The sequence below is a fragment of the Uloborus diversus genome, chromosome 3, assembly GCF_026930045.1.
Source record: "Uloborus diversus isolate 005 chromosome 3, Udiv.v.3.1, whole genome shotgun sequence".
In the NCBI taxonomy this organism is placed as follows: Eukaryota; Metazoa; Arthropoda; class Arachnida; order Araneae; family Uloboridae; genus Uloborus; species Uloborus diversus.
This window is the reverse complement of record NC_072733.1, coordinates 158,411,435-158,431,145: the sequence shown is the minus strand read 5'-3', so window position 1 is coordinate 158,431,145 and position 19,711 is coordinate 158,411,435. Positions and strand designations below refer to the sequence as shown.

General features: G+C 31.7%; 1 protein-coding gene across 1 annotated transcript in view; it reads right to left on the bottom strand.

The window, feature by feature from the left end:
• Positions 1–1,716: 1,716 nt before the first annotated feature.
• LOC129219218 (alpha-catulin-like) overlaps positions 1,717–19,711 on the bottom strand; it is a 125,250-nt gene continuing 107,255 nt past the window's right edge. Inside the window, exons 15-17 of the mRNA XM_054853543.1 lie at positions 10,429–10,551; positions 5,135–5,218; positions 1,717–1,866 (exon numbers count right to left, since the gene is read on the bottom strand). Of these exons, the coding sequence (XP_054709518.1) occupies positions 1,717–1,866; positions 5,135–5,218; positions 10,429–10,551 (357 nt within the window). The remainder of the gene's footprint in view (positions 1,867–5,134; positions 5,219–10,428; positions 10,552–19,711) is intronic.

The window sequence follows — 19,711 nt, the reverse complement described above, 5'->3', positions numbered from 1 at the left end:
ACACACACAAACACACACAGGCGTATTGGATTACGCTGAATATTTGTCGGAGATTGACTCAATTATTTGTCAATATTAGGTACTAATTTATACAGCTTAACATACTTCCACATAAAAATCAGATTCTTGATCTATCGTTTCCTGGGTTAGCTTGTACTAGGTAATTATAGTACATACAAGTAAAAAAATACACATTTTTTACGTGTGAATTTTAAAAACATATTCAATTTAAATATCTGTAAATTCCATTTAAAGGTACAAATATGAACTTTAAGAAAATCATTAAAGAATTAATGAATAGAAAATATATTTTACACAAGTATTTAAAATGTTTACTTGCAAGAAAACCCGAAGTATTTTCAGATGAAACATCTTATGCATTATGTTTTCTATAATTTATTTAAAACATAATATTTTCGCATATTTAACCTGGTTAACATGCATAGGTATAATTAACCCTATACAGGGTGTCCCCAAATGCCTTGTTCAAACTTTGAGGTGAAGAGGAGAGCATGATGACAGGTAAAAATTTCTAAGGACATACGGCTGTAAAGCTGACATGCACGCAGTCAGAAACTGAAGCAAAACAGGTAACAAATTAATTGCACAAACATCACTACACACATCTTTTAAGTTTTTAAGATAGGTTTAAAACTGTTAATAAAACGTATGGCCTGCAGCTGTATTACATGGGTCGAAATCACAACACACAAATCATCCCAATGACGAGCTATTATCACAAGCTTTTATTGATTGCTACAGTGTAGTTGGGATGCTTATATTAACAGGTACAGTCGCCTCCAATTTTATCAACAGATTTAATCTTTTCATTAAAACTAAAATATTGTGTGAAATCATCTTAGTGTTGTAAATTTGTAACCTGTCATTTGCGATCATATGTTCCAGTTAAATTTTTGCATTTTATCGTTTTCTCAACCTTATATCCAAGTTTGTAAACGCATTCTGCGACACTCTGTATATAACACTTGGATATTAAACAGGAATGTTTCCAAAAAGAAAAAAATCTATCAAAATATTAATAAGCCAACTATCCAGAAAGAACAGTTTCAGTACAAACTAGACCATATTAATAATGAGAATTTGGAAAACTAGCACACAGGTTCTACACTGAAAAGTGAAGAACTAGTTTTTCAACTGTAAAATATATTTTCTAAAATATTTAAGGACTAAATTAAAAGAATCAAAAGACAACAGAAAACACTGGGAATAATTTTCATTAAATATGTCAAATAAAAATACTTTGACTGTTACAGGACATATGACTTTGAAGTTCAACATAGTAACAGGAAGAAGCAAGTACAGGTTAAACTTATCACAAATCAAAAGAGATATTTTCTTTCTTTCATTCCTTGATATTGAGCATCATATTTTTGAAATTATTTGTGTGAAGTTACACATTGATAAGAGAGCACAGGTAAAAAATAATTTCTGCATGCTTGAATATTCAATGACAAAACAATGGAATATTCAACAGTATCAATGATGAATATAATAATGCTAAATGAAATATAAAAAGTAGCCCATTATTTCAAAACAGCAGAGGAATTTCAACCAAATAAATCATCTGACACAAAAAAAAAAGGAACTTAAAGATATTACTATCACATAAAAGTATGATTTTAGTTAATAAAGTAAAAATGACACTCTAGTACGTCTTGGGTCCCTTTTAAATCCTTGGGGACCAAGGCCAAACCGTCAAATGTTAGGCTTTGATGAATTCTGGCCAGAATCTTTTGTGCCTAGATTATCTGCATTTGTCTTCTCAAACATATAATCTTCAAATTCACTTTGATATGGTGAAGAATTTTGACCTTGACTGATTAAACTCTGAAAGTCAATTCCAAACTGGAAAAAAATAACCAATATAAAAATCTTCATATACAATATGCTTTGGTGAAACTTTTTAAAAAATTACAGGGAAAGATGGGATAAAGTGGTCATCTTTCAAATAAGTCTCTGTTTTTGAAATAAATGGAGGAATGGGTATAAAATATTTTTTTCAAATATTCAGAAATAAGAATTAAGATTTTAATTTAAAATTTTAGGTCTGGCAATACTACATTATTTTAATCTGAAAAAGTTGTTTTGCTTGCTTATGAAACATTTGGAAATTTGAACACCTCTTTAAACTTCTGAGTGAAATTTACTAGAATATTCATTAGATTAACTATGCAGAAAACTTCCCACATGTCTACAGAACACTTTCTCATTAACAGCTAAACTGGATTAATTTTATTTCCTATTTTAAAACAACTTAGGTAAGATGGGGCAAAAGGTTAAAGGTTAGGCTTAACATTCATTCTTCTTCTGAAAGTACTTAATCTTAACTTATAAGGCAGATGTTAGTCAAATATTAATTTTACTAAACATTAATTATTGTAAGGTGAATGGTATTCAATACAAATGAGCTTAAATGCTATATGTAGGTTGAAATTATTGCAAGACTATTGTTATAGTGTTTGATAAATTATAAGTGCCTTTTCTGCAACCAGAGCTTTTAATTTATTCTGGTAGAGTAATTTATGTCCCAAAACATCCCTGTCAGACATTTAAAAAAATGCAAACTTAGATATAGAATTATTTCATATGCATTAAAAAATTAGATAAATGTATACTCTTAAGCAAAGGAGAGTTGGAAGGAACATAATTAGGCAAAATTTCTGCACAGATGATAAAATTAGGGGTCATTGTAAAAGAAAATAAACATTATAAACAGGCAAATTTGCAAGAAATTACATATGCATGTTTCAGGCTTTCAAGGAACCTTTTTCTCAGTGTAAAGAAATGAGCTTATGGATCCAAAAACATTCGACAAATGACTTTGTCAAAATACAGAACTGAACAGTAACATACACTAACACTATAGAGCCAAAAGTATGCGGATGTTTTCAGTGCTCAACATTTTTTCATGTGAAATACATGCCCATTTGCTCTGCCATAAAGGAAGTACTTGAGAGTTAACTTTCCAGTAAAAATTCCATCAAATGTGCATGAGGAGATCAGTCAGTAATATCTTTTGAAGTGTTTAAGATATTCAACTGAAATTGTTTTATGAGCTCAGAGATTATGAAAGTTATAAATTACTATCCTCCACACATATATAGTAAAAAATTGAGTCTTGAAATTTTCAGGGTTTATATTTTACACATCAGTATAATGTTTCTCTTGCATGATGTCAAGTTTTCGAATAGTTCGATTGGAACATCTGCGTGTTAATAGCCAAACACCTGAGAATAAATTAGAAATTTTTGAAAGAAATGGTTGTATCCTTATCAATTTGAGTGATTATGAGCATTCACAGGAGAGGAAAGTAAAATTCTTGGTAATAATCAGTTGGAAAATATTCTACTGGAAGAGAATATTCCCTTAGAGCTCTTTTGACCTCAGAAATAACTTCTTGATTTTTCTCCTTAATTGGTTGGTTCTATTGGGTTTTCTGGTACAAGGGCCTTCATAGGCTATGCATTTCCTGAAACTGGTAAATCATTAAACAGTGCATTTCTTATGTTAGTCTTTACTTTTAAAATTGGCAGTGCATAAATGTATGACATTTTATGATGATTTTTAGACATATACAGGCATCTATCAAAAGCAGATTAACCCTACAATCATGCAGCCATTGGACAACACGTTTCATATTTTTTGCTAAAAAAATAACCTGTTATAGTTCTTAGGCTGAAAGTACTTTAAGGATAAGGTTTACATCCTCTCTTAGTCAAAACGTTAAATAAAATACCTACAAAAGACTTTGCCTGCCCTAGGATCTACTTTAAATACAACATATTGACCAAATACACACTATGGTAGGGTGATTACTAAATGAAGCTACCCAGTACTTAACCACTGAGCCAAAAGAACCTCAAGGCTTGGGAACGAAGTTGGGTCATGTGCTCTCTGTGTGTGCAAAACAAAACTATTTCTTTTGTTTTTTCAGTTATTACATTTGATGATTAAACATGCAATTATGCTACACATTTCAGTTCAGTTTTTAAATTGCTATGTTTTTACTCATCAAAAATGTTGTTAGCGGAAACTGGCAAAAAAAACTGGCGATTCTAAGGAATCTGAAAAAATTTTAGGAGTTGGACAAATTATTTCTCAGAGTTTATAGGAAAATTTAGGGGAACATAGCTTTTGAAAGATAGTTGTTCTGAAGGAAATAGTTGCAAAGGTATTTTGTTAAGTCACCCGGGCAACCTGATACCCAGGATTTGTCAGACCCTGGTTACCTTTTGAGAAATGACTGATTAAAAAATCACAGCTACTGCTAACAGAAATCTACTCTTATCTTATTCTGAAAACTCAAAATTGTAAAAAAAAGGGGGGATGGAAAAATTGTTTAAAACTCATTATCATTATAATTTATCGGCTGATTAATTTCTTCAGATTAATCTATAATCAGTCAATTTGCTTATTGGTGAGGCTGAGAGTCATTGTGAATGTTCAAATTACATGCAGAGATAAGTGTCTCCACCTTTTGAGATTATGTTGAGAAAAAAATGCCACATTTGCAACATGTATTTAATATTTTCTTCCATAATAACTGAGTAATTTTGCCTTGAAGATTTACTTTCAGACAACCCTCCTAGAAAATCAATTATCTATCTTTTTGGTCTTCTTTTCAACACTTTAAATGTAGTTTTAGGCCATATTTTCACAAAACTAATAACAGGGGTTATTGTGAGTTGAATAAAAAGAACCTAATATTTTTGAAAAAGTTCCAAGCATTTTGTACATAAGTACCAGCTTGGTATTTTCATAACGACTCAAAATCTTTTATTACTCCATCATGTTGAAGCAGCCGTACCAAATATAGATGTAAGTTACGCAGATAAGACATATTAAATTTTACAATTTGTTTTGATACCCAAAAATACCTGAATACGTAACAAGAATACAAGCATCTTGGTACTAATTAAACCGGAGATTACTCACACTTGGCTATAACAAAATGTGTAGAGAACTGCCGCAATTGAAATCATACTTTTTGAATAATTGTGATAAAATGAAACATTCAACTGTACAAATCTAGCTTCCACAATCAGAAATATTATCATTCAGGAAACAAAAGTCTGATTAGCACTTTGTATTCAAGAACATGAAAAAAAGTTACCTTTGTGGCACAAAGAAGACAAGTTGTAACAACTTTTGAGATAACATTCATTAAATTCTTAGTTTCTTGAATTACATTATCTACCTATATTTTTAAAAAATAATAATAATCAATAAAGATGCATCCAAAAAAAAAAAATTCAATCAAATGGAAAAAAAATTCGAGTAGCTAAATACTTCAATATTCAAAAACATAAGTATCCAGTACATTTTATCAACAAACATTTTATTTTCCCTCAAAAATAAAAGAGATGAGTTAAAGGTAGCTTAGTTTCAGTACAATAACTGCATTTCTGGACATTATTCTTGTCTTTTTTCCACCAAGTAAAATTATTTAGTGGGGGGGGGGGGGGGTTGAACACAAAAAGAAGTAGGGGTAATCATTCTCAGTGGACTGTTATTTTAAGAGGTGTTCTATAAGGCTCAATTTTAGGGCCTTTGGTGTTAATTTTTTTTTCAATTTATAATATCAATGAACGGCTTTTTCGGATCATTAACATTTTTGTGAATGTGTTCATGCCATGAAGATCCAGCTCTACTTTTTTAGATAAGTGCTGCTGTTTTACCCAAAATGAGCAGTTTTAACTCCATTTTGCACACTTCTAAAGCAAATTTAGGCTTAAACAAGGATTGCTTCTGGCATATTTATCCTATTGTCAGCCAGCAGTCTAGTAACTTAAAGGAAAATTCACCAGATGCAGTAAAAGTTTGACAAGTTTAGTAATAACACTTCAACAAGTTAAGGTCAAATTGTAAGTTCTTGGTTTGCATATATTCGCTTTGCGCGATGAGCTGGATATTTGTATACAGTACTTTTCAGGTCCCTATTAATATAGTGGGTGACCCGAAATAAACATTTTTTGGGGGTTTCTCTGAAGTCAAACCTTATAAATATAAACATTAATGGGGAACCACAATTTCAGGGGTGTTGAGGTGTTTTACCACTTGTTCAAAATATTTGTTGGGAGCCAGAGTACCCCACACTTAAGTACACATAAAAAAGGCAAATAAATAAAGGAGAAAACTTAACTTTACCTTCATTTTCTTTTCTTAAGTAAGACTACTACAATTTTAGTCATTTTAAGGCTCTTAAAAATTAGGGACCCATGTCAAAAAGCTTAATTGGACTGTTTGGTAATCAATCTCTTATTATTTGTAAAATACAATAGGAATAAAAAATCCCTATTTTATGTTTTATTTGATCTATGTATGTAACTTTAACCAGTTTTATGTATAAATCGTAATGTTATGTAACCAGTTTTATTTATAATCGTTTGTGTATAATAAGTAAATGTTATATCTTAGAAATTTGAGCTTCTGGGATGAAGCTCAATGCTGAACTGATGTCATACTTGAACTCAGGGTACCAAATTCCTTCAAAATCAGTTCCAAAAAACCCAGCACCAAAATCACTGTTCCCCTGTGTTATATTTGAGCTTAGCCACTCTGTAATATAAATGTATATTTTTTACTTTCTTACTGTGAATCTAACTGAAAATGCTGAATGTTCTTTCTTCTGCAGTAGATGTAACTAATGCATTTAAAATGTGCTAAGCTACTTTGGCACTTGTTCCTCATAAACTTCTCCACCATACTAGTAAACTCATGCTCTCTTAATTTTCCCACACTCTTATGATGAACAATCTTATACTGTCTTCAGCTGAATACAGTAGACCCTTGTTTTATGCAGCTTCATTTTATGCAGTTTAAGATTTGACATCTTTGTTTAATTTCATGCGGTTCAGACAATGCAAATATGCAAAATTTTCCATTCTTTCAAAATCCTAATTTCTAAGATTGTAGATAAAAGTAATAAACTGCTTTTTAAAGTGCTAATAAATGAGCTTGGACCACAGATAAAATTTGTTTGCCATTGGTTCCAGGGCTCTTTCCAGAAGTCAAGTTATTAAAATCATACAATTCAGAACTCACTGGAAGAAAAACTCTTAAAAGTGGCAAAAGATATTGAAACCAACAAGGATACTGACATTAGTAACTCACAATCAAACGCTTTTTCACTGAAAATTTTGAGTCATTTCTTGACAATGACAAATGATATTTCCTATTTATTAGCAAAGAAAGATCCTGCCATGGAAATGATGCGAGTGATCATGAAAGTGTTAATGCCCCACAAAGAACTACAGAGAAAAATAATTAATAACTACCAAAAGAATGTCATGACCAGCTCTTCTTTATAAACACTAAGTTAATTCATGTTTTTTTATGCACAACATGCATATGTATCGGAATAAGTACATGTTAAACTTATTATATATATTATTTTATGGAACCTTACCCCTGTTTTAGCACTAAGTCTTAATTTACGCCGCTTTTCCGTAGAATGTAACCCCTGCGTAAAACAAGGGTCTACTGTACTGTCTAATTTCAAATGCTTCTGTCCTTCATGAACCAAAGGTAAACCATCAAGTAGGTTGGATTGTTTCAGATTATTTCCTTGCATCATTGGGTTTAAAATCTGCATGGTGAATTGAACCACCAACATTTTTTTTTTTTTTGGACTGCGAGTTGATTCAATGTATATTTTAATAATTTCATCAAATTTTTCAATAACAAATTGTATAAACTGTATACTACAAATTTATGTATCTATTTTATACATTTTATTTTGTATTTAGATAAAAATTTATGATTTATTCACCGTTTTACTTTTTTTCTCTAAAGTACCCAGTTTTTGGGTATTTACCTAGGCCTAGGGTAAAAGGCAAAAAGGGCAAACTCATAAAGTTAAAATTTTTATGCAATTGGTTTTTTAAATTAAATTATTTACTATTAAATGGGTTTACATGGTGTGTTGACAAAATGTGCATGAATTATGTTTTCTCTAGATTAGCCATTTTTCCTATTAAGAAAGAGGTAGGACATTTTCTGATAATATGTTAAAGAAGCAATTTAACCTTTGAATAAGAGGCATGCCTGTATATGCTTGAATAGCTTAGAACTCAAATGAGATGTTTTCACCCAGAGTAAGGCTTACCTGAAGATAAGGTTACCTTGAGTGGGGTTTACCTTTTGGGCTTACCTTATCTCCTCACAATGTAACCAGATGATATTTGTTTATTTTGTCTCTCATAATATTTGACCATCACACGGGATTTAGATTGGATATCAATGGGTTAAAGATTATAAAAAATAATTACTAATTGATTTTAAAATAGTTTTTTCAGCTTACTTTATATAAATTTTTACCAAAAAAAAAATTTTTTTTTTTTGGGTTAGCTGAAAAATGATTTTGCAAGTAAAAAATACTTTTGCCTGGTACAAGAAACCATGCTGAATGAATGTTAATACTGTTAACAGTTTAAAAGTTGCTATTGTGCCCTTGTATTATATTCAAAAGCTGAATTATAAGGTTTATTCAAATGAAACCCGGACAGTGCGTCTAACTTCAAATTAGACGTTAGAGGGTGTCACTTAACTGCGTGTATGGACAGGGCCTGATTAAAGTGTAAGCCCGAGAAGCTAGGGGGGGCTAGCCCTAGCTTGGGGGGGGGGATTACAAAAAAAAACCTCATAATGAATGTTTTATTTGTTTTGCATTACAAAATTTTTCTGAATATTTTTTATTTTAGTGTAAGTTTAAAAATTTAATTGTACTGTTGACTCAGTTTTTGCTGAACTTATAAACCTTGTTAAAACAAACTCTCTCTCATGGAGTGAGAAACTATCTGGAGTGACATCTACAGCTTAGAATGAGACCACTCAGATGTAACTTCATGTTGGTACGGAGCTCAATATTACTGCTTAAGGCATTTATTTTGTTCCTGACTCTTTTGTAATTGTTTATTTATGTAAGTTTCAAATTACAAATACCGAGCTGTTGATCTTTATTGAGAGCAGGTAAATTGACTAGCACTTGGTTAGCTGGGCCCAGAGCCTGTTGTGAGTTGTCACTTTTGTATCCATAATATCAAAACAACATTTTATTGCTATTTAGTTAGTTTACATCAGCAATACTTAACATGCAACTTACAACATACATGCAGCTGACTGAGCATTCCTGAATGGCCTGGTCAAGTAGATAAAATCTTGATGGAAGGTGATAAACTTATTTTTGTGCAGGTACACCCCCCTCCCTCAAAAAAGCACTTTTTTTCTTTTAGCAAGCAATTGGAGACCAGTTAGGAGCAGGAAAAGACTGTTTAAGATATTCAGTGACATTATCAAAACATATATATATATTTACATCTTCGATTTGCTGCAGCCTATAGCCATGCAAATGTCAATGGGGTCAACCTAAAAAAAAATCAATGGTAGATTGCACCACTGATTTGGGGGGGGGGGCGGATTTCTTTTTTTTTTTTTTTGGACAGTACTCCATTTGGGGGGGGGGATGGGAACCTCTGCAATGACAAAAAGAGGTGCAATTGAGCACGTTCTTCGGTTCTGCTAGCCAAGGGTGTGCTTACAGTCTTAAAATTTCTAAATTGGGCCCTGTGCATGGAGGCACCATCTATTGGTAGAGTAGAGAGACTGACACATGAGCAACATTTGATGTTACACAGCGACAGTGTGGTTTCCCACCAAAAGAGAAGGTGGTCACACAAGTTATCGTCGACTACAGATCATATCCTTGTTTTTGATCACAAGGGCCCATTGCTTATCGAGTTCCTGGAATAGGGAATCCCCATCAATGCCCAATGTTATCAAGCCACTTTACAGAACCAAAATGGCCAGGCGTGTTGTCCAAAGGTGCCCACAAATAGCCAATGCAGTGAAGACGACATTGCAGCAGTTTTGGTGGGAAACACTGGAACATCCACAGTACAAGTCCAGACCTTTCATCGTGTGACTTTCATGGGTCACATGCTTTTGGACCTCTGAAACAAGCTATTTGCGAACATCAATTCACAACGGACGACAAAGTATGTGACTTGATCTAGGCTTAGAGCCGACAGCATCCTACTAGCTTCTTCAAAGATGGAATCGACCGACTAATGTCGCAAAGGAATAAATGTGCCAGCAGTTTTGGCAACTATTTTTGAGTTAGTAAAATCATCACTGTTACTTTACAATATTGACCGGGTTTCATTTGAAAGGCCCCTTATACAATAGCAGGAATATGAACAAGACATACAATTATTTTTTGCTTTAAAAATTGCAAATTGATAAAAGAGGTTACAGGGAAATTCCAAGATGAAACTGAAATTTTAAAGGAACAGATTTTGAAGAAATGGACATTTAGGGACTTGAAACTAAAAGTGGGACTTTTAGGAAAAAATGTCCCATTTTAAGTTGGGAGCCCTGTTTATTATATAGAGAGAGTAAAATATTTACCTTCGTAAAAGTAGCTGCTTTTCCAACCGTAGGGTTTTTTACAGTAAATTGAAGCTGCTGCACAAATGTTGGAACTTTATCGAGAAACTCAAGCAACTCATTTTTATGTGTTCCACCAGGAACCTACAATAAATATAGTTATCATGAATTGATTTACAAAATTTAACTTGACCAGCACAAACTAATTGTATGTATTCAAATGTTTACTTATTTATTCTTTGATTATATGCCCCCATACGTTTATTTTATTTATCGTACACGGGTCATTCCATATGAAATGAGCAAAATTCGCAAAAAAATGGTGGACGCATGGTAACAGATTTTTATGAAATTTGGTATACAGGTTCCTTTTATGCCTATATAAAATATCTAAAATATTTTTGCTTAAAATTTTTTATTTAAATAGTTACATGCGATTGAAAATTGGTCAAATTGAAGAGCATTCTCATAAATGCTAAAGGTTGCATTTTTGAAGGCTTGTATCTTATTAACTATTTAATGAAAACATAAAAGTTCTGTTGTTGCAATCTATGGAATAGGGTAATTAATCTGATGTCAATAAAATTTTCAAAGTTATTATAGTTAACTTTTAACTGAGTTTCAAAAACTGAAAATTTTTCAATTTTCTCATAATTAAGCATTATTTTTTAAATCTCAATCTTTAAGGAATGCATTAGCTTTGATGAAATTAAGACCCAATAATGTGTTAAGTATCATAAAAGAAATACCTTACTTTTGAAGTTGTATTTTAACTCCTTTGTCTTCAAAATCAGTTTTAAACTTAGTGACATTTTGTAAAATGATGATTTTCCCCTTCACATAGACACAAAAATTCAAATGAGGGAAAATTCAGACAACTTCAAAATTTTACAAGAATATAGAGCTGTGTTTTGCTTGAAGAAACTCGAAATTGGTTTTTGATTTCCAAACGTAAAATAAAATTCAGAAAAATAGCATTTTCTTTGTTTTATGGGTCAATCCATACAGCTTCGACGGATGGGTGCGCTCAACCATTTTTAATTTTTTTGAAATTCATATCCCTAAAAGCTGGATATGAAAGATTTTTAAAATCACTTTTATTTTTTCTCTCAACTGGACCTTTGATTTTTTAGAGGTCATCAAAAGTGATTTTCGTAGTCAAAAATGAGACTTTTAGATCTTTGCATTTTGGCCCAAATCTATTTGAATTACATTTATGACAGTTAATTCAACGCTTTGATGCTAAAGTGCATAAATTGATAGTCTTACATGCTGAGTTACATAGCTGTAAGTTAATAGTTAAAATATACGGCAACAGGTTAAAGTTCAGGGTCAAATGTAAAAATTTTACTCATTTCAAAGGGGGATAACTCGCGTAGGGGACGGAAACACAAAATGAAATACAGCAAAAACTAATCACTGGAACCATGCTAAAAAGAATATGTAACTGTTGCTGTATGTTTGTGCACCCTTTATAGATTACAGCCCCTCAAAAATCGGGAAAATGACAAAAATAGACGTCTGTAAACCAAAAGGGGATGGAATTAAAAATAAAATTTCTTGGCCAATTGAATATTCCATTCAAGTACTATACATGTTATACATATTGTTTTTTATATTTGGTTTGTAAAAAAGATACAGGTCTTTGAAATTAGCGATTTTGCTAGTCAATTTATACACTAAAACAGAAATAAAAAGTGCTAAAACTTCATTGCACCTTCTTAAATTACGTATATTGTGCCCTATATAATACATTATACTGAAAAAACATATTGTAATTTTCAAAATAATTATTTTAATTTTATAACTTAGAAATATTTGAACATGAATGAGTAGTTTATACTGTATTGAACCTGTATGGATAGACCCTTATGTGAAATCACGAGAATTCAAAAAAACTAAATAAACGACTCAATGATGCAAAAGCAAGTATATCTAATACTTATTTCGATTTTAAAAAAATGTACATTTTAGCAAGTACTTCATAAACATGCTTTTGAGAAAATGAAACACGAAAGAAATGGTTAGTTTTGCTAAACTAACAATAAAAAGAACTAACTAATGAAATTTTGCCTTATTTCAAGTTAATCTAGTGACAAAAATACGCTGATTCCAATGATCAAAATTTGATAGCATCTAAAAGACACTTCAATATGTTACGTAAAAAGACTTGGTAAATTTAGAGCATTCCCTCATCTTCAAAAAAACATCTGAAATAGAGGAAAAAATGAAATTTTCGGAAATTTTCGATTTTTTAAAGTACAATTTCTTTATCAAGAAATTCATAAACAATTACTAAATTAGAGCAGATAGTTAGTTATAGATACTTTTTCAATCTGCATCATTTTTACTGTTATTTTTTCATTAAAAGAGCTAGAAGAGTGATTTGAAATCTGAAGTAAATTGGCAAAATTTCAATCTTTGTTAATATCTCAGATTCAAAAAAAGATCCGAATAAATTTTACTTTGCTCTTTCCCAATAGAGATTTGTTTATAGAATGCGGAAATATTTATTTTTTAACTGTACATTTATAACTTATGGAGTTATTGAGTCACAAACTGCAGCAATGAACTCTGAAAATTTAGGCTTAGCGTAAGCATTAACTTCTAATTTCAATAACAAAGCAACAAACAGTTTTTGAACTTCCATACTTTGCATTCCCTCATAGATATACATGGTTTACCTAAATAAAAATTTTCATTGAAATCTGTGACATGCCAGCCACAGCTGATTTGCTCATTTCGCATGGAATGACCCGCATACTAGTGTATAGATTGGGAATTGAGTACACAAAATGAGGTTAAAACTTGGGGAGATGGATTATTCTGCAGAATTTGAAATTTTCTACAGGGCAATGCTTTGAAAAAAAAACACTAGAAAACATGAAAATTTTCTCGGTTATAGTCCAACCCTTTCAAACAAATGCTAAAGAAGTAAATACTCACACATTCTGCTAAAATGTCACATGGTCTGACTGAAATAAAGACCATATAATTACAATAAAAGGCTGGCTACGCAAAAAGTGAGAAATTGCCGTGTTTGTAACTTTTCCTTCGATTGTTGGTCACATTGAAATTAAAGGTCATTTCAAAAAATGAATGATATTGCTACAGAACAAAACTTTCTTGACATAAATTGCAAATAAAAGCAACAAGTAACAACCCTGTAAACGCCCAAGCGAACTCGTTACAAAAATTGCAATCACAGAAATGAACCCTTTTTTTAGCAAAAATATAATCAAGCTTTTTCCATTATAAGAATGTTCATTACATTACATTTTCCTTCTTTTTAAAAGGTTTAGTTTCAAAAAGCATGGCAAAACATTCCTGGTGTTTTCAAAAAGTCAGGGCTTGACTTATTCACATTTTTTGAATTTTTTCTGATTTTCCACCGCAAAGTAAGAGGAAGGACATTTATGTAAGTATATACAATATTTATTTTTGAATTAATGAAAAAATATAACTAGGGAAAACAGTACAAAACAATTTTGTGACTAATATCTACTCAAGTTGAAACAAATTACAAGAGCTTGGTTTATATAACCTAAAAAAAATTAAATGTAGCTTTTCCAGTAGGTGGACATCAGGTTATTTAAATGAAGGAGCAAAACCTAATTCAACAGATTTATAGTCTCAACACTTAAAGCTTGGAAAAATTTATGGGAGTTATTATAAAAGATCAATGAGGAATGTATAAAAATTGGAACATTTAGGTATAAAACTGGAGTTCCTAGTCAAGTTAACAAAGGACAGCAAATTCTTACAACACAATAACAGCAATGTGAAAAATATATCTTTTTAAATACTTCATTTTAAAAATATAATACAAAAATTAAGTAGTGTTTCATAATTTCCGTAGCTGCTGCAGATTAAATTTTTAGTACATAACACGATTGCATCACTTTTTTGCACACTTAAATTTTTATATCCAATTAGAGGACATCTTGCCAATAGTTATGGTTACACAATTTTTAAAAAAAATTTTAAGTTATTCTTTATACATAAAAAAAATTACTGTTTCATTTTCAAAAGTCTGGATGGTCAAAATTCCTGCACTCTTCCTTTGTTTTTCATTATTATTATTTATTTATCTAACTTTGTGAAAGCAATCCTATTTCGGTGGGTTTGAGCACAGATGCTAGATGAACAAAGAGTGATCATGAGTTATGTGTGCTTGTTACCACTAAGAATTCCACGTTTTTATCAGATGACCCCTACAAGGGAACACATATAGAAATCATCTAAGTGTGCATCAAATATTTGCACTTTTTACTAGCCAAATTAAAAATATATTTGATGATTTAGGTACAATGATACTCTTGCTCTCTTCCATTTAAAAAGTAATGTTTTTCAAATGTACAAATTGTCTCTCGCTAAACAATCACAGTATTGTGTTGTGGTATGATCATGACTTTAACTGACACCTTAAAACCTTTAAAATATTCAATACTAGAAACATAGGTACATCAAATTGACAAAAAGAAATTTTGCCCACATTTTTTTCATGTACCTAAACTAGTGCACCCTGCGTCATATTGAAGTTACTTATGCTCCCGAATTTTCGGATATTGAATAAACCTTAGCCTAGGGTCACTTGTTAGTGGCAAACACAATGAAACTTTTTTTTCCTTAACACAAACGCAAAATATTTTTTGATGAGGGGAGAATGGAGAAAGCGTCAAAAGGTTTTATAACTTCATTTTTGTATTTTTTATTTTAACCTATTTTAAGGTAAATAGGATATCATTGTATTTCTTATACCTTCAGCTACAAGCTAGAATACTTATATTTCATTTTGAAAAATGCAGCTTTAACAGCAAGTAGTCAAGTCTGATCATGTCACGTTAGAAAATCTGCTCTGTATGAGGGGCAGATTTTTAGGCTTACTAAAAATGTACAGGGGGAAGTTTTTCAACAATACTTTAAAGTTTAAATGAGTAAAACACGGGTAATAAATCTTGATAATTAGTACTTTCATTAGAACAGGGATTCTCAAACTTTTTCAATTCTTGGCACCCTTTAAAAATTAGAAATTTTACCACCCTAGTCTATTTCTCTTACATACATATACATACAAAATTCCCTCTGGAGTTTGGAAGCTCTATTGAAAAACAAATATTTTACCAGTAGAGCAACATGCTGATTTTACTTTAGAATGAAACTGTGCAAGTTTTGTTTTGGAAATGTTTGATGGATGGACCTTTTGTATTTCTGTCAGAAAACCATGAGATCTAATCATCTTGCTTAATTAAACGGTCTCAAAAATGATGATTTCAATATAAAAGAGCATTTTTTCAGGATTTTATCAAAATCTTATGAGCTCAAACTCACATAAGTACTAGAATGAATCAATAGCCAAATTTACTTTAAGATCCCAAAATTTCATGCTTTCAGTGTAATAAAATTTTCTGTAACCTTTACCACAACATGGCAATTTGTCTCACAAAACTGATCCTCCATTTTGGAGCACTATATTTTGGAGATCTTAGATCCTCAGGATTCGGATCTTGGAAGTTGGGCATTAATTTATGATCATTATAAAGTCAAAAATAATAAAAGATTCATGAGAATTGTCCCAATGTTATATATGAGTGATTCCACGTCAATTGACCTGATTTTTCAAATTGTCCTCGCTCGATCATCCCCAAATAGGATGAAATTTTATAGAGGTGTAGAGATGTCTTTGAAACTAACCTATGGCAAATTTTCAGCTTTCGAGATTCAAATCATGAAGATCTAGGATCTCCAAAAAATAGTGCCCCAAAATGGCGGATCAGCTTTGTGAGACAAATTGCCATGTTGAGGTAAAGGTTGCAGAAAAAATAATTAAACTGGAAGCATAAAATTTTGAGAGCTTAAGGTACAATTGGCTGTTGATTGGTTCTGGTATTTATGTGAGTTTGAGCTCGTAAGACTTTGAGTAGCACGCATATAAACTCGTGAAAAAACTCTTTTGCCCTGAAATCATCAATTTTAAGACCGCTTAATCAAGCAAGATGATTGGATCTCACTGTTTTCTTACATGGATTTAAAACTACACCACATAGAGTATAATTACAGCTCTTGCTCAAAGTAATTGACTCGGGCATAAAAGTAATTTGACCTAAAACTTTGATTTTTTTTTTTTAGTTATCAACTTTAAGACTGCATAATTAAAAAAAACTGATTAGTTGCCACAGATTTCTAACCTGGACCTTAAACTACATCACTCGAACTATGACTACAGATGTGTATCAAAGTTGAAGACCCATCACGTACAAAGCTATCGACCTCTAAACTTGGCAATTTTTTAAAAATCATCGATTTTGAGACCGTGTAACTACTAAAGCTAAGAGAATCCAATGCTATTTTATGTTTTTCTCAGTACTATACTGTGGTGAGTAGTTAAATCATGTACTTATTTCCAAGGGTTACTCATGGCTTTAGCAGATATCCGGGCCCAAACAAGGGAAAAAAAATAGTAAAAAAAGTAGCATTTTCAATTGACCTTTGCCCTCAAATCCATGAGTGAGTCACCAAAATATTTACACTAGCATATGCCTAGTATCAAGTTAGTAACCATCTTTAAAATGCTTGGTTCACTCATTGCTTTTGAAGCAAAGCAATCGTATATTTAGCTCTATTTTTCCGCGAACTAAAACTTTGACCTCTACTCGAGGGCCAACAAGTCAAATTTGAGGGGAAAGAAGCTTCACTTTTTCTTATCACAATGCTAGTAAAACATCCTGAAAGTTTCAGGAAAATTGAAAAGGTCTCAACTATCAGGCCGCCATTCACTTTGTCCAGATTTGAAAAAAATGACTATTAAGGTGCAAATTTTATAATAGATGAAATTTTAGTTAAATAAAACACTAAAAACCAAAACTAACAACCAAACCATATAGTCCGATCAATTTCAAAAATAGTGATCAAATAACAAAAATTCCGAAAGAGCCAAATTTTTGTAGAGACTTTGGGTTTACCATTACAAATAAGGTGCCAAAAGTCCCCATCGATCCCATGTGTGCTAAAAAACTTATTTGGGGTCAAAGGTAAAAGTTTTAGGTTTTTTGGATTTTTCTTGAAAACAGTAAGTTTTATTGAAACACTACCTCTGACCAAAGTTGTAGATCTCTAAATTCTCTATAAAAATGGTTCTTATGGTTTTTTCTCTAAGACCAACCATTTCCCAGATATTGCATACTGACAACCAGTCACTTACAGAATCCCCTCTACTTGCATGACCTTGAATAACATCTGACTATTCTAGTCCATGTGGCGTCGTTCATGTACCTGCTTCTTTTAGTGTTAAACGTGCAGCTCAAGAGAATTAACGTATTTATTACAAGCGTCTACTGTTTGTACTGATCTTTTTTTTTTAATGTCACAATTCTGCTTTATTTGCAATAAACTTTTGACTGAAGGTGAAACTGTTGTGGTCAGTCATGGAATGCCAACTTTTAATGATGTAAGTGTCATGAGAAGTGATGAGTTTGCTGATTATTTTCAAAGTCAAATGTCTGATACAATTCATGTGGATTGCAGAAAATCAACACCTGGAAAAGTTGAATCTCTGCAGTAAAAAGACAACGTGAGGATGAGCAGGTCAGTGCTTCAAAAGTAAGTTCACCTTGTAACTAGAGCGTGATTAAGTGAATCTGAATCTAGCTTTTGTTATAAAAAACACTGCTTGTTTTGTGGCAAAGAAGCAGATGAAGAGGCTGAGAAGAAGGAAGTGCAGAATTATAGCAGAAAAATTCATTAAGTTTCTATACTTACATTCAAAGAATCCCTTTTCAACTTTGCTAAAGAACGTTCTGATGAGGTGTCAAAAGCTGTCCTTGCATGTATTAATTTTGAGTATGATTTAGTCGCTGCTTTATAAATTTTTCTGCGATAATTCTGCGCTTTCTTCTTCTAAGCCTCTTCGTCATCTTCATCGCCACAAAATAAGCAGTGTTTTTTAAAACAAAAGCTGGAATCAGATTCACTTAATTGCGCTCAAGTACGAGGTGGACTTACTTTTGAAGTACTGGCCTGTTCATCCTCGCGTTATCTTTTTGCTGCAGAGCAGGGGTCTGGCCAGAGGATATTTGGGTCCGTTAATGGACCCTTCACAAAAATCCAATCAACCAAAACGAACCTTTCACAAAATACCGAACAACCAAAACGGACCCTTCACATAATTCTGTTAAACAAGATCGGATATTTCACAAATTGTTTATTGAAAGAGTAAATGTGAAAGCAAAATAACGCATATTTCTGTGTATAAACCGATATTTTTTGGAACCTTTTCTGAAGTCAAATTAGAGGGATCAGCTTATACAAAATCGTCTAATTTTGCAAAAGAAAAAAAAAATGGCACTCTTGCGATGCTCCTGGAAACGATAAATAATTGCTACTGCCAAATAAATATAATGCTTGTTGTTTGTTTTATCACAGCTAATTAGCAGCGGTGTTGTTGTAAACTTTTCTGAAAAGGCGTTGGTAAGCACTTTTCTCCCTACTCATGATTTAATTAACAATAATAATATATATCTGCGAAATGAACTTAGAACTGCAAAGGGATAGTAAAGGTGGGGGGAAAATATGATCGCTTCAGATAGGGTTACCAACTTCAAAATTATCACCACTTAGAGTCTGGCGTTGAACCTTTATAATGAGTTGAATAGAAAAAATTCTCATCATTTTACCAGCTTTTCAATATTTGCGTTTTTAAGGTGCGGTGCGATGTTTAACTGTTATTTTGGGAGAAAATTATATGGGTTTTGATTTTTCGATGCTAACAAGGATGATTAACTTTAAATCAACTCTTTTAATTACCGTTTTTTTTTCTTTAGATGTCTACACTTTGAAAAATGCAATCTTTTAACATCCGATATGAGAATCATATTTTGTTATTTTTTCAAGCAAACTTCGCTTTATTAGGATGCAAATAAATCGAAAAGTCTTATTATTTTTGTTAGAAATCTCATTTCAAATTTTTAAAGCAAAATTCCATTTTATTTTATGAGGATAGATATAGATGGTTTAATTTTTTTTTTTTTTTTTTTTTTTTTCAACTGTGTCCACAGATATTAATGAAATGTTTATCATAGGACTCTAAAATGCAATTTTAAAATAATTTTATCAAAAATATTTCTTTTACAAGCCGTTTTTTTACTTTTGATGCCTTCACTTTGAGAACTGCGATCTCTTTGCATCCGCTATGTGAAGCATGTTTTTCGAATTTTTGATGTTTATTACGCTTTGTTAAGAGGTAAACAATTAAAATATCTTTTTATTTTTGTTAAAATCACGGAATTTATAAGTTTTAAACGAAATT